The 16,857-nt window shown below is 38.6% G+C and overlaps 1 protein-coding gene across 5 annotated transcripts in view; it reads right to left on the reverse strand.

Annotated features, from left to right (window-relative positions):
• CLIP1 (CAP-Gly domain containing linker protein 1) overlaps positions 1 to 16,857 on the reverse strand; it is an 868,764-nt gene that overhangs the window by 18,149 nt on the left and 833,758 nt on the right. For all 5 annotated transcript variants that reach the window (XM_053701760.1, XM_053701761.1, XM_053701758.1 and 2 more), the window contains one exon: positions 1,072 to 1,127. In XM_053701760.1, coding sequence (XP_053557735.1) covers positions 1,072 to 1,127 — 56 coding nt within the window. The remainder of the gene's footprint in view (positions 1 to 1,071; positions 1,128 to 16,857) is intronic.

Consider the following 16,857-nt stretch of genomic DNA (forward strand, 5'->3'; position numbering starts at 1 on the left):
GTCTATCATCAGGAGTATTCTGGGTGGTTATTATCAGAATCCTATGATGAGTTCTTTGCGTGTCCTCCTATGTTGTTTATTCCAATTGTGCTTGAAACTAGAACACTCAGAATGAATGTGTGTGCTACATATAACTTGCTGCTGCCAATACCTTGCACAGGGAAATCATATGCATAGTAAACTGTAAAATGTTTGCTTAAATTACACATAGGAACATCCTAAATAAAGAGACAAACATGAAGAGGGATATGTAGTATATGTTATTTTCCCCCAATAAATAAATAAAATAAAAAAATGCCTAAGCTAGTAATATAAAAGGTGTATAACATGATCAAAATGACTAACAATATACAACCCAAGGAAACACAAAAATAAAGCAGATTTGGAATAAACGTCACAAGAGGGAAAGTAAATAACACAAGTTAGGATCCATAGAAAAATCCCCCAGAATACACCTGGCTTGGTCATGAAAGGTTTACCGTCTCCTGGAAGGAAACAAGCTTAATATGTATCCCCAAGAGTAAGCCAAAAGACCACTGCATGGAGAGCTCTGTTTGCTGAATGCAGGCAGGTTAGGCATTAGTCAGACCTACTGTGTGTAGTAGTGAGCATGTTGCAACAGAAAATGTCACAAGGCTGCTACTTATATGACATAAGACGATGAATGAAAAGTGCTAATACAAAATTGTTTTGCAATACAGTGGTTTGTAGGAGTGGTTCACAAGTGAAATATGCTAAAAAGATGAAACTGGCATCTAGTGTTAGACATATACTTTTTATGCCATATACAAAGATAATCATTCTGAAATCTTACTGTTAAATCACTTGATAAGTATACTACTGAAATATAATATATGTCGCCATGGCATCATCCATTATATTTTAATACAGCAACCACTAGTGTTTTGTTCTCTCAAGCTTCCATGGCAACATGGTAATTGGTGACACTATAGGGGAATTAAAAGCAGAATACCACTGTTTGTTAAAAACAATGCTAAATCTTAACAGGTTTATTTAACTGAGGATTTTTAGACAGACTTTATCTTGAATATATATTACTTGTACACATACCTGGCTTTCCAGAGACATCTTTTCTTCTTGGAATTGGCTGCTTAAAGATGTATCACCTAAAATACATTCAAATAATGATAGGAATATATAAACATGAGAAACATCAGAGAGAAAAATACAATATATTGTATTTAAAAGGAATTAAAAATAAAATTAGATTGTAATATACTGTAAACTGCATAATTATGTGTAGTAAAAAAACAAACATTGCAACACTTTATTATTTATTTAGCACTCTTTTCCTGTAAATTTAACTCTACAAATTGTGGGATTTCTATAAATTAAAGAGTGCCATCATATTGAAATGTAGGTTTTCCCTTATCTAATCTCTAGGGATAAAAAAAAGTGCAAATGGTGACTTTGTGGAATATAGCAATATAAAAGGGACTTTAATACCTTATAGAAAAAAATACTTTAACATTAGTATATTTCACATTTTTTTCAATATTTAAACAGATAATATAATATTAAAACCTACTTCTACAATTATACGTCCCAGTCTTTGGTTTGAATGAATCATTATATCTTGAATTTATTTACTTTTTAAAGTCCCATACAAAGTAAGGTACTTTAAAATTAATTCTGAAAAATACATTGTAGAGAGAGAGAGAGAGAGAAAAAAAAAGGGACACTAAAGTCAAAATTAAAGGGACAATCAAGTCCAAAAACAACTTTCATGTTTCAAATAGGGTATGTAATTTCCAATTTACTTTCATCACCAATTTTGCTTTGTTCTCTTGGTATTCTTAGTTGAAAGCTAAACCTAGGAGGTTCATATGCTAATTTCTTAGACCTTGAAGGCCGCCTCTAATCTAAATGCATTTTGATAGTTTTTCACCAGTAGAGGGCATTAGTTCACGTGTTTCATATAGATAACATTGAGCTCATGCACGTGAATTTACCATAGAGACAGCTCTGATTGGCTAAAATGCAAGTCTGTCAAAATAACTGAAATAAGGGGGCAGTCTGCTGAGGCTTAGATACAAGGTAATTACAGAGGTAAAACATGTATAATTATAACTGTTGGTTATGCAAAACTGGGGAATTGGTAATTAAGGGATTAACTATCTTTTAAAACAACAAAAATTCTGGTGTTGACTGTCCTATTAAGTTTTCATGATTCAGATCCATTTCATGAGTCTGGGATTCGCTGATGCCTGCCACCTGATACAGGGTGTAGTATATTGGAAGGAAATGTTATGGTTTTATTTTCTGAAAAAATAAAACCATAGGTTATGCTTACCTGATAAATTTCTTTCTTTCATGTTGGTGAGAGTCCATTATCCATTACTCCTGGAAATTATCATTAACTACCACTAGGAGGAGGCAAAGATTCCCAAACCGCAAAAGCTATAAAACCCCGCCCACCTCACTGGTACCTCAGTAGAGACAAGCAAAATGATGTAGGAAAATGCAATAAAAGGAGCAGGGGAAAAAAAGATGTGCTTAATTTAAAAATAACACAACAACAAAAACATAGGGTTGAGTCTCGTGAACTATAACCACCATGAAATAAATTAATTTATCATCAGGATAAATTATGTTTTCTTTCATACAGGTGGTGAGAGTACACTATTCATTACTCCTGGGAACGAATACCCAAGCTGTGGAGTCCACGAGTGATGAGACCTAAAAAGGAGGGATTTAGAATTTTTCTTTTTCACTGAAAAACTAAAATCCACAAAAGCACAAATAGGGTATTTCTTTCATGTAATTAGCAAGAGTCCATGAGCTAGTGACGTATGGGATATACATTCCTACCAGGAGGGGCAAAGTTTCCCAAACCTCAAAATGCCTACAAAAACACCCCTCACCACACCCACAAATCAGTTTTACAAACTTTGCCTCCTGTGGAGGTGGTGAAGTAAGTTTGTGCTAGATTCTACGTTGATATGCGCTCCGCAGCAGGTTGGAGCCCGGTTTTCCTCTCAGCGTGCAGTGAATGTCAGAGGGATGTGAAGATAGTATTGCCTATTTGAATTCAATGATCTCCTTCTATGGGGTCTATTTCATAGGTTCTCTGTTATCGGTCGTAGAGATTCATCTCTTACCTCCCTTTTCAGATCGACGATATACTCTTATATACCATTACCTGTACTGATTCTCGTTTCAGTACTGGTTTGGCTTTCTACTACATGTAGATGAGTGTCCTGGGGTAAGTAAGTCTTATTTTTGTGACACTCTAAGCTATGGTTGGGCACTTTTTATATAAAGTTCTAAATAATTGTGTTTAAACATTTATTTGCCTTGATTCAGGATGTTCAACATTCTTTATTTCAGACAGTCAGTTTCATTATATGGGATAATGCATTTGAATAATCAATTTTTTTCTTACCTTAAAATTTTGACTTTTTTTCCTGTGCTTCAGTTTAATGCGTCATTTTTGGCGCGGACATTTTGGCGCAAAAAATTATTTGTTATTTGCGGCGTCGTTCTTGTCACCGGAAGTTGCGTCATTTTTGACGTTTTTGCGCCAAAAGTGTCGGCGTTACCGGATGTGGCGTCATTTTTGTCGCTAAAAGCATTTAGGCGCCAAAAAATATGGGCGTCATTATTGTCTCCACATTATTTAAGTCTTATTGTTTATTTGCTTCTGGTTGCTAGAAGCTTGTTCACTGGCATTTTTTCCCATTCCTGAAACTGTCATTTAAGGAATTTGATCAATTTTGCTTTATATGTTGTTTTTTTCTATTACATATTGCAAGATGTCTCAGTTGGACGCTGAATCAGAAGATACTTCTGGAAAATCGCTGCCTGATGTTGGATCTACCAAAGTTAAGTGTATTTGCTGTAAACTTGTGGTATCTGTTCCTCCAGCTGTTGTTTGTAATGAATGTCATGACAAACTTGTTAATGCAGATAATATTTCCTTTAGTAATGTTTCATTACCTGTTGTTGTTCCATCAACATCTAATACTCAGTGTTCCTGTTAACATAAGAGATTTTGTTTCTAAATCCATTAAGAAGGCTATGTCTTTTAAAACTTCTCATTTTTCAGATTAATTTTTAAATGAGCATCATCATTCTGATTCCGATAATGTTTCCTCTGGTTCAGAGGATTCAGTTTCAGAGGTTGATGCTGATAAATCTTCATATTTATTCAAAATGGAATTTTTTCGTTCTTTACTTAAAGAAGTCTTAATTGCATTAGAGATAGAGGAATCTGGTCCTCTTGATACTAAATCTAAACATTTAAATAAGGTTTTTAAATCTCCTGTAGTTATTCCAGAAGTTTTTCCTGTCCCTGATGCTATTTCTGAAGTAATTTCCAGGGAATGGAATAATTTGGGTAATTCATTCACTCCTTCTAAACGTTTTAAGCAATTATATCCTGTGCCAGCTGACAGATTAGAGTTTTGAGACAAAATCCCTAAGGTTGATAGGGCTATCTCTACTCTTGCTAAACGTACTACTATTCCTACGGCAGATAGTACTTCCTTTAAGGATCCTTTAGATAGGAAAATTGAATCCTTTCTAAGAAAAGCTTACTTATGTTCAGGTAATCTTCTTAGACCTGCTATATCTTTAGCGGATGTTGCTGCAGCTTCAACTTTTTGGTTGGAAGCTTTAGCGCAACAAGTATCAGATCATAATTCTCATCTTCAACATGCTAATAATTTTATCTGTGATGCCATCTTTGATATCATCAGGGTTGATGTCAGGTATATGTCTCTAGCTATTTTAGCTAGAAGAGCTTTATGGCTTAAAACTTGGAATGCTGATATGTCTTCTAAGTCAACTTTGCTTTCCCTTTCTTTCCAGGGAAATAAATTATTTGGTTCACAGTTGGATTCTATTATTTCAACTGTTACTGGAGGGAAAGGAACTTTTTTACCACAGGATAAAAAATCTAAAGGTAAATTTAGGTCTACTAATCGTTTTCGTTCCTTTCGTCACAATAAGGAACAAAAGCCTGATCCTTCCCCTACAGGAGCAGTATCAGTTTGGAAACCATCTCCAGTCTGGAATAAATCCAAGCCTTTTAGAAAGCCAAAGCCAGCTCCCAAGTCAACATGAAGGTGCGGCCCTCATTCCAGCTCAGCTGGTAGGGGGCAGATTACAATTTTTCAAAGAAATTTGGATCAATTCGATTCACAATCTTTGGATTCAGAACATTGTTTCACAAGGGTACAGAATAGGCTTCAAGATAAGGCCTCCTGCAAGAAGATTTTTTCTTTCCTGTGTCCCAGTAAATCCAGTGAAGGCTCAAGCATTTCTGAAATGTGTTTCAGATCTAGAGTTGTCTGGAGTAATTATGCCAGTTCCAGTTCTGGAACAGGGGCTGGGGTTTTACTCAAATCTTTTCATTGTACCAAAGAAGGAGAATTCCTTCAGACCAGTTCTGGATTTAAAAATATTGAATCATTATGTAAGGATACCAACATTCAAGATGGTAACTATAAGGACTATTCTGCCTTTTGTTCAGCAAGGGCATTATATGTCCACAATAGATTTACAGGATGCATATCTGCATATTCAGATTCATCCAGATCACTATCAGTTTCTGAGATTCTCTTTCCTAGACAAGCATTACCAGTTTGTGGCTCTGCCGTTTGGCCTAGCAACAGCTCCAAGGATTTTTACAAAGGTTCTCGGTGCCCTTCTCTCTGTAATCAGAGAACATGGTATTGTGGTATTTCCTAAATTTGGACGATATCTTGGTACTTGCTCAGTCTTCACATTTAGCAGAATCTCATACGAATCAACTTGTATTGTTTCTTCGAGAACATGGTTGGAGGATCAATTTACCAAAAAGTTCATTGATTCCTCAGACAAAGGTAACCTTTTTAGGTTTCCAGATAGATTCAGTGTCCATGACTCTGTCTCTGACAGACAAGAGACGTCTAAAATTGGTTTCAGCTTGTCGAAACCTTCAGTCTCAATCATTCCCTTCGGTAGCCTTATGCATGGAAATTCTAGGTCTTATGACTGCTGCATCGGACGCGATCCCCTTTGCTCGTTTTCACATGCGACCTCTTCAGCTCTGTATGCTGAACCAGTGGTGCAGGGATTATACAAAGATATCTCAACTAATATCTTTAAAACCGATTGTACGACAATCTCTGACGTGGTGGACAGACCACCATCGTTTAGTTCAGGGGGCTTCTATTGTTCTTCCGACCTGGACTGTGATTTCAACAGATGCAAGTCTGACAGGTTGGGGAGCCGTTTGGGGGTCTCTGACAGCACAAGGGGTTTGGGAATCTCAGGAGGTGAGATTACCAATCAACATTTTGAGCTCTTCAGTCATGGCCTCTTCTAAAGAGAGAGTCGTTCATTTGTTTTCAGACGGACAATGTCACAACCGTGGCATATGTCAATCATCAAGGAGGGACTCACAGTTCTCTGGCTATGAAAGAAGTATCTTGAATACTGGTATGGGCGGAATCCAGCTCCTGTCTAATTTCTGCGGTTCATATCCCAGGTATAGACAATTGGGAAGCGGATTATCTCAGTCGCCAAACGTTACATCCGGGCGAATGGTCTCTTCACCCAGAGGTATTTCTTCAGATTGTTCAAATGTGGGGACTTCCAGAAATAGATCTGATGGCTTCTCATCCAAACAAGAAGCTTCCCAGGTATATGTCCAGATCCAGGGATCCTCAAGCGGAGGCAGTGGATGCATTGTCACTTCCTTGGAAGTATCATCCTGCCTATATCTTTCCGCCTCTAGTTCTTCTTCCAAGAGTGATTTCCAAGATTCTAAAGGAGTGTTCGTTTGTTCTGCTGGTGGCTCCAGCATGGCCTCACAGGTTTTGGTATGCGGATCTTGTCCGGATAGCCACTTGCCAACCGTGGACTCTTCCGTTAAGACCAGACCTTCTATCGCAAGGTCCTTTTTTCCATTAGGATCTCAAATCCTTAAATTTGAAGGTATGGAGATTGAACGCTTGATTCTCCGTCATAGAGGTTTCTCTGACTCTGTGATTAATACTATGTTACAGGCTCGTAAATCTGTATCTAGGAAGATATATTATCGAGTCTGGAAGATTTACATTTCTTGGTGTTTTTCTCATCATTTTTCTTGGCATTCTTTTAGAATTCCTAGAATTTTACAGTTTCTTCAGGATGGTTTGGATAAAGGTTTGTCTGCATGTTCCTTAAAAGGACAAATCTCTGCTCTTTCTGTTCTTTTTCACAGAAAGATTGCTAGTCTTCCTGATATTCATTGTTTTGTACAAGCTTTGGTTCGTATAAAACCTGTCATTAAGTCAATCTCTCCTCCGTGGAGTTTGAATTTGGTTCTGGGGGCTCTTCAAGCTCCTCCGTTTGAACCTATGCATTCGCTGGACATTAAATTACTTTCTTGGAAAGTTTTATTTCTTTTGGCCATCTCTTCTGCTAGAAGAGTTTCTGAATTATCTGCTCTTTCTTGTGAGTCTCCTTTTCTGATTTTTCATCAGGATAAGGCGGTGTTGCGAACTTCTTTTAAATTTTTACCTAAGGTTGTGAATTCTAACAACATTAGTAGAGAAATTGTGGTTCCTTCATTGTGTCCTAATCCTAAGAATTCTAAGGAAAAGTCATTGCATTCTTTGGATGTAGTTAGAGCTTTGAAATATTATGTTGAAGCTACTAAGGATTTCCGAAAGACTTCTAGTCTATTTGTTATCTTTTCCGGTTCTAGGAAAGGTCAGAAGGCTTCTGCCATTTCTTTGGCATCTTGGTTAAAATCTTTGATTCATCATGCTTATGTTGAGTCGGGTAAAACTCCGCCTCAAAGGATTACAGCTCATTCTACTAGGTCAGTTTCTACTTCCTGGGCGTTTAGGAATGAAGCTTCGGTTGATCAGATTTGCAAAGCAGCCACTTGGTCTTCTTTGCATACTTTTACTAAATTCTACCATTTTGTTGTGTTTTCTTTTTCTGAAGCAGTTTTTGGTAGAAAAGTACTTCAGGCAGCTGTTTCAGTTTGATTCTTCTGCTTATAATTTCAGTTTTTTTCATTATAAGATTTAAACTTTGTTTTGGGTGTGAATTTTTTTCAGCGGAATTGGCTGTCTTTATTTTATCCCTCCCTCTCTAGTGACTCTTGCGTGGAAGATCCACATCTTGGGTAGTCATTATCCCATATGTCACTAGCTCATGGACTCTTGCTAATTACATGAAAGAAAACATAATTTATGTAAGAACTTACCTGATAAATTCATTTCTTTCATATTAGCAAGAGTCCATGAGGCCCACACTTTTTTGTGGTGGTTATGATTTTTTTGTATAAAGCACAATTATTCCAATTCCTTATTTTTTATGCTTAGCACTTTTTTCTTATCACCCCACTTCTTGGCTATACGTTAAACTGATTTGTGGGTGTGGTGAGGGGTGTATTTATAGGCATTTTGAGGTTTGGGAAACTTTGCCCCTCCTGGTAGGAATGTATAGCCCATACGTCACTAGCTCATGGACTCTTGCTAATATGAAAGAAATGAATTTATCAGGTAAGTTCTTACATAAATTATGTTTTTACGCACTTAGGATGTAAACAATCAGGCAGAAAAAAATCAACCTGAGACAACTGCCTGAAGAACCTTCCTACCAAAGGCTGCCTCAGAAGAAGCAAAAAATGGAAGAATTTAGTAAAAGTATGAAAAGAAGACCAAGTTGCTGCTTTGCAAATTTGTTCAACAGAAGTCTCATTCTTAAAAGCCCAAGAAATGGCAACTGACCTAGTAGAATGAGTGGTAACGACTTTTGGTGGAGGCTGACCTGCCTTCAAGTAAGCCTTAAGAATCAAAACTTTCAACCAAGAGGCCAAAGAAAAAGAAAATTTATGCTTACCTGATAAATTTATTTCTTTTTTGACACGATGAGTCCACGGATCATCTTAATTACTAATGGGATATTCACCTCCTGGTCAGCAGGAGGTGGCAAAGAGCATCATAGCAAAGCTGTTAAATAGCTCCTCTCTTCCCTCCCACTCCAGTCATTCGACCGAAGGTAAGGATAGAAAGGAAAAACCAAGGTGCAGAGGTGTCTGAAGTAACCAACAACCTGTCTTACAAGAACAGGGCGGGCCGTGGACTCATCGTGTCAAAAAAGAAATACATTTATCAGGTAAGCATAAATTTTCTTTTTTATGACACGATGAGTCCACGGATCATCTTAATTACTAATGGGATTCAATACCCAAGCTAGAGTACACAGATGATACAGGAGGGACAAGACAGGGAACCTAAACGGAAGGCACCACTGCTTGAAGAACCTTTCTCCCAAAAGCGGCCTCAGCCGAGGCAAAAGTGTCAAAATTGTAGAATTTTGAGAAAAAGTGTGAAAAGAAGACCAAGTTGCAGCCTTGCAAATCTGTTCTACAGAAGATTCATTTTTGAATGCCCATGAGGTAGCAACAGCCCTCGTGGAATGAGCCGTAACTCTCTCAGGAGGCTGCTGTCCAGCAGTCTCATATGCAAAATGTATGATACGCTTCAGCCAGAAAGAAAGAGAAGTAGCCGTAGCTTTCTGTCCCTTACGTTTTCCTGAGAAAATCACAAACAAAGAAAAAGACTGACGGTTCCCTCTTGGGAACCACAAACAGAACGGAATAGAAATCCCGACCTCGTTCATGCCTTGGAACAAAAAATATCACTCCAAGGTCGGAGAAGTTCCATACAAGTGTAAAAACGCCTCTCCTTCTGTCTGGACTGCAAAAAATCTTGAAGGCAGAACCTGCTCCTGGGAGGAAAAATCTTAAACTCCAGTTGCAACTTGTTTGAATGAATAAGGAAAGCCTGCCCCCCCCACAAGATCCGGTCTCGGATCGGAGGTGGGCCTCCATGAAGGCTTGGAATACTCCCGCTTGGAAGAGGGAGTAGAAAGATTTTCCTTAAAATTTGAAAGGAAAGAAAATTACTCTGATGTCCGCTTTATACTTCCATAATATCAGAGATATCACCGTCAAATCAGGCCCAAACAAGGTCCTTCCCTTGTAAGGATTAACAAAATTGACTTAAATGAGACATCCGCAGACCAGGATCTTAACCCTAAGGCACTGCGGGTCATTATAGTAAGCCTGAAATCTTGACTCCCGCTGAAGGCAAGCATCTGTAGAAAAGAGGATGGATAACATCAATGCCCCTATCCAGTCCTGGATATTTTTGAGGGGAGTGTCTGTCCCTAGAGATAGACAACACATTAATCCATTATGTTTCCACACTAGTGATACTACCATAGGGAACCGTCTGCGAAGACTCCTTCATAGAGTCTGAGATAGGAAGCGTCCATTAATGTTAGAAAATGGAGAAAAAGGGGTACCCTTTCTTTCTTGTACCAACAACAACTTGTTTAGTTTTACTGTACTGATTAGGATTGACTACACCAATTATGAGTTGTTCAGAATTGTTAGAACCTCCTTAGGTAGCAAACGGAGGTGTTCAAGTTTAAACTGAAAGAAACAACTTCAGTATCAGATAAAGGTATAACCCAGACGGAGTCTGAGATTTTCCCCCTATATGCTACCGAAGTATCTACCTCCTTCAGTCTTAAGGGAAGAAACATTCGGAATTAAATACACTTCATCAAGCGTATTCCCTGCTTAGCATGGGGAAAGCAGACAGTGTAACAGATATCGCTAATGACATTATAGGAGTGATGTTTCGCAAAGCAACTCCAGATGCAGTTTGCGAGGAAGCGCAGGGTACTGCATGTGTGGGCTACTAAATTATTATTTTTTGGACACTCGAGGAAAAAATTCTTTATCCCTTTAGTAAAGTTCACTTTACAACATAATGAACAAAGAAAGGAATTGGTAGTTCCACATTGTTCCAAAAACATAAGAAGACATTTTTAGGGTCTCTTGGGATTCACATATGGATTAAGGTCAAATAAAAACACAACATTTTTAACCATTACTGTCTCTTTAAATTTTAAAGAGTAACTTCTTTATTTAAATTGGCAGAAATGGCTGAATAGGAAACAAGAGGCAGATAAGTACTGCAAACCCCCTCTAGATCTCAGCTTAACCCAGCTGAGGTGTCTGTCAACCCTTCTGCTCAAATTCTTGGCTCAGCTGAAACGCTGTCTTTTAAGCGCAAAAACTGACAAATTTAGAGGTCCTTCCGATATCCGGAAACCCTCTGACTAAAATACCCTGTTCCTTCCGATAACCGGAAGCCTAGTAAAGGGATGCGCAACTAAATTGGCGCCACACAAGCTCCGCCCCTCGTGGGCGTTTCAAAAGTCATCTCCCGGTCGCCATTATTATTTTGTTAAATTGAGCCACCGGGAGAAATAACAAACTGTGCAGTCTCTTAGATTAGGTAGTTGCTTAGCCGTTTGTTAATCTAATAGTGAAACACCCTCACACTGAGTTTGCACCCAGCATTAAAGTACATTGTCTGTTAAATGTTAATAGTGAATCTCACACTGAGCTCGCACTCTGCATCGTTGCCCATATGAAATCTCCCGGTCGGCTACTATTAGTCATGAGAACCGCCGGGAGAAGAGAGTCACAATCCATACTGCCATAGTAACTCCTAGTACGCTAGGAGAATCTATCTCTGTAACCCCTTGATACCATTATTACCATGAGGTCTGTATATAGAAAATAAAGTGCCCAAACTTATTCTGAGTTTTCTACCCCCAGAAATAAAGTTAGCACTTACCTCATCTTCTGCCTGGCAGCAAGGCAGTTCCCAGGTTTGAGAGGTAAATCCCTCAGGTTTTCAGTGTAAGGGCAGCATCTGAATATGAGAGGCGCAGTGAGAATGATGTCCCACAAGTTCCCATTGCTCTAAAGCCACCACTGCTCTACTGAACAGACTGATATGGACTACGGCTACACCCTAGAACAAAGCAGCACAATCTTGCACTACTTTAAAAATAATAAACTCTTGATTAAAGAATCTAATCTAACACCTCACTTTACCACTTCCAATCACTAACGTAGGCAAAAAGAATGACTGGGGTGGGAGGGAAGGGAGGAGCTATTTAACAGCTTTGCTGTGGTGCTCTTTGCCGCCTCCTGCTGAACAGGAGGTGAATATCCCATTAGTAAATAAGATGATCCGTGGACTCATTGTGTCATAAAAAAAGAAAAGCAGAAACTTTCTGTACTTTCCTAGAACCAGAAAAGTTAAACTAGAAGTTTGTGGGAAATCTTTAGTAGCATCAATGTAATACTTCACTGCTCTAACAACATCTAAATTATGCAACAATCTCTCTGAAGCATTCTTGGGATTAAGACACAAAGATGTAACAAAAATTTCCCAACTGATATTGTCTAAAGAAATCAAACTTAGTCCTTAAAGGGACACTAAACCCAATTTTTTTCTTTCATGATTCAGATAGAGCATGCACTTTTAAGTAACTTACTAATTTACTCCTATTATCAAGTTTTCTTCGTTCTCTTGCTATCTTTATTTAAAAAGCAGGAATGTGATGCATAGGAGACGGCCCATTTTTGGTTGAGAACCTGGTTTATGCTTGCTTATTGGTGGGTAAATGTAAGCCTCCACTAAGCAAGCACTATCCATGGTGCTGAACCTAAAATGGGCTGGCTGCTAAGATTTACATTCCTGCTTTTAAAATAAAGATAGCAAGAGAACGAAGAAAAATTAATAGGAGTAAATTAGAAAGTTGATTGCAGACAATTATGACATTTTTCTAGCAGAAGAGATAGCCAAAAGGAACAAACCCTTCCAAGAATGAAGCTTTATATCCACTTTATGCATAGGCTCAAAAGGAGGTGCCTGCAAAACCTTTAACACCAAGTTAAAGTACCAGTAAACACAGTAGATTTGCATAATCAACAAATGCAAGATAACAAGACAATGCAATAGTACTTCACATGAGTAGTAGGTTTTTTTCTGACAATTTTAAAACTCATGTCTATTTCCACTCCCCCTGTACCATGTGACAGCCATCAGCCAATCACAAATGCTTACACGTTTATTCTGTGAATTCTTGCACATGCTCAGTAGGAGATGGTCACTCAAAAAATCCATGGATGTCAGGAAGATTAGGAATCGTCCTATGAAACAAAACAGAAAGAGCAGAAGTCTGCCCTTTTTAAAGAGCTGGCAGATAGGCCCTTATCCAAACTATCCAGTAAGACTTATACACCAACCAATAAAAGCCTTCAAGACTACTACTGGAAGCTATGTCAATATAGTAGCTATTTTTTTTTATTTATGTCCATAAATACCACGTAACCTTGCTTTTCATGTATGTTTTTATAACCTCAATAAAAAGATTTAAAAAAAAAAAAAAAAAAGACCTTATGATAAATCCTTTTAGTCACAGGTTTACGAGCCTGGATTAAAGTTTCAAACACAGAATCTGAGACACCCTTATGTTTAAGAACTGTACAATCTCCATGACATCAAGTTTAGAGATTTAAGATATGGATGGAAAACGGACCTTGAGACAGGTCTGGACGCAGAGGAAGTGGCCAAGGAGGGCAACTGAAAATCTAAACCAGTTCTGCATACCAAATCCTGTGAGGCCATGCTGGAGCAATCAGGATTACTGATGATTTCTCTAACCTTTTTTTGGGAATCACTCTGGCAGAGGAGGAAACAAATAAGCAAGCTGATATGACCAATGAGCTACTAGAGCATCCACAAATGCTGCCCGAGGGTCCCTAGAACTCGCAAAGTACCTGGGAACTTTGTTCAAACAAGAAGCCATCAGACCTATCTCTGGGAGACCTCAAAGATCCACAATCTGATTGCATGCAGGGGAATTGTCTCGTCACAAGGATGTGTTCAGAAATTGACGACTGTGAAAATCTGCTTCCCTGTTGTTCACTCCAGGAATATGAGCTACAAAGACTAGACAGGAATTGACGTCTGCCCATGAAAACAAATTGAGACACTTCCTTCATAGTTTGGGAACTGTAAGTTCCCTCTGATGAATGACATAAGCCACTGCTGTGACATTGTCTGATTGAAAGTGGAAAAGAGACTCCCTTTTCAACAGAGGCCAAATCTAAAGAGCCCTATATATAGCACAGAGTTCTAGAACATTTATTGACAACCTCGCCTCCTAAGGGGCCCAAACCCTGTGTGCTCTCAGAGACCCCCAAACAGCTCCCAAACCCTGAAATACTTTCATCTGTAGTGATTACAGTGCAGGAAGTATGAGTAAAAGAAGCACCCCTGAATAATGAACTAATGATACAGCTACCAACTTACAGACTGACTTGTACTGGGATCCAGAAATATTGTTTATGATAGCGGAGTATGACAAAGCATACATAGCTGAAGTGGTCTCATGTGAAATTGAGAAAATTGAATTGCATCTGAAGCTGCAACCATGAAATCCAATACTTCTATACAAAGAGCAACAGAGGGAAAAGAGAGGGACCGAAGGTTCAGAAAGGCTGTCCCCAGTTCTCTGAGAAAGACTCATGGAGAATCTATTTAAAACCCCAGAAAAGTAACCTCTGAGGCACCAAAGAACTCTTTGGAAAATTGATCTTCCAACCATGATGTTGAAGAAACAACAATCTGTTGGTGTGAAGTTCTGCTAAATGAAAAGATGGAGCTTGAACCAAGATATCGTCCAGGTATGGAAACCCTGCAATACCTTAAGAATTGATTGCAGACAATAGGGCACCCAGAACTTTTTTGAAAATTCTTGGAGCTATACCCAGACCAAATGGTAGAGCAACAAACTGAAAAACCTCAAAAACTGGAAATGTTCCCTGTGGATTGGAACATGAACATAAGCATCCTTTAAATCTATTGAGGACATAAACTGACCTTGCTGAATAAAAGGCAGAATAGTCCGAATAGTTTCCATTTTGAAAGTAGGTATGCTGACAAACTTGTTCAGAGCTTTCAGATCTAGAACTGAAAGTACCTTCCCCCTTCTTCGCAACTATGAAAAGATTTGAATAAAATCCCATCCCCTGTTTCAGCAAAGGAACTGGAACAATCACTCCCATAGTTTCCAGTTCTAAAACAGACTGAAAAAAATGTTTGGGCTTTAAAGGAACTCCTTGGAACATTGGACAGAAAAAAAACTTCCTTTGGGAGGCTTTGTTCTGAATCCTATTTGATAACCCTGGGAAACTATATTCAGAACCCAGGGATCTGGAACAGACTGAAACCAAGCCTCCTGAAAAAAAGCATTACCTGCCTCCTACCAGAGCCGCTGCATTGGGGGCCGCACCTTCATGCAGACTTGGAAGGAGGAGTGGATTTTTGGCTTGCTTGGGCCTGTTCCATTTAGCAGTAGGCCTCCAGACTGGATCAGAGGTGCTTTGTTTCTGAGAGGAATCAATTTCTGTTCCTTGTTCTGATGAAAGAAACTAAAACAAATTGGAAGCTTTAGATTTTCATTTGGACTTCTTGTTTTGAGGAAAAAAATCCTCTTTACCTCCAGTAATAGTAGAAATTATAGAATCCAAATCAGAACCAAACTATTTCTTTCCCTGAAAAGAAAGACAAAAGTCTTGATTTAGACACCATATCAGCAGACCAGGACTTAAGGGACAAGAAACCCAAACTTTTCTTTCATGATTTAGGTAGAACATACAATTTTATGGAATAGAAGTATATTGTAGATCCACAGAAGCAGGCAAAATACAAGTCCCTACAAATTTGTGACACATTTTCCCATGAGGTGAAAAAAGTAAATTTATGCTTACCTGATAAATTGATTTCTTCTATGATGCGACGAGTCCACGGATTCATCCTTTACTTGTGGGATATTATCCTCCTGCTAACAGGAAGTGGCAAAGAGCACCACAGCAGAGCTGTCTATATAGCTCCTCCCTTGACTCCACCCCCAGTCATTCGACCGAAGGTACAGGAAGAAAAAGGAGAAACTAAAAGGTGCAGAGGTGACTGAAGTTTTAAATTAAAAAAATATAATCTGTCTTAAATTGACAGGGCAGGCCGTGGACTCGTCGTATCATAGAAGAAATCAATTTATCAGTTAAGCATAAATTTACTTTTCTTCTATAAGATACGACGAGTCCACGGAATCATCTTTTACTTGTGGGATACAATACCAAAGCTACAGGACACGGATGAACGGGAGGGACAAGACAGATGCCTAAACAGAAGGCACCACTGCTTGAAGAACTTTTCTCCCAAAAATAAGAAAGTGAAAAAAAAAAAGTGAAAAAAAAGAAAGAAGTGAAGACCAAGTCGCAGCCTTACAAATCTGTTCAACAGAAGCATCATTTTTAAAAGCCCATGTGGAAGCCACCGCTCTAGTAGAGTGAGCTGTAATTCTTTCAGGAGGCTGCTGTCCAGCAGTCTCGTATGCCAAAGGGATGATGCTTTTCAGCCAAAAAGAAAGAGAGGTAGCCGTAGCTTTTTGACCTCTACGTTTTCCAGAATAGACAACAAACAAAGAAGGTGTTTGACGGAAATCTTTGGTCGCTTGCAAGTAAAACTTCAAAGCACGAACCACGTACAAGTTGTGCAACAGACGCTCCTTCTTAGAGGAAGGATTAGGACACATGGAAGGAACAACAATTTCCTGATTAATATTCTTATTAGTAACAACCTTAGGAACGAATCCAGGTTTGGTACGCAAAACCACCTTATCAGAATGGAAAACAAGATAAGGCGAGTCGCATTGCAATGCAGATAGTTCAGAAACTCTTCGAGCCGAAGACATAGCAACTAAAAACAGAACTTTCCAAGATAGAAGCTTAATATCTATGGAATGCATAGGTTCAAACGGAACCCCTTGAAGAACTTTAAGAACTAAATTCAAACTCCATGGCGGAGCAACAGGTTTAAACACAGGCTTGATTCTAACTAAAGTCTGACAGAACGACTGAACGTCTGGAACATCTGCCAGACGCTTGTGCAGTAAAATTGATAAAGCAGA

Source organism: Bombina bombina, chromosome 2 (assembly GCF_027579735.1).
Source record: "Bombina bombina isolate aBomBom1 chromosome 2, aBomBom1.pri, whole genome shotgun sequence".
Lineage (NCBI taxonomy): Eukaryota > Metazoa > Chordata > Amphibia > Anura > Bombinatoridae > Bombina > Bombina bombina.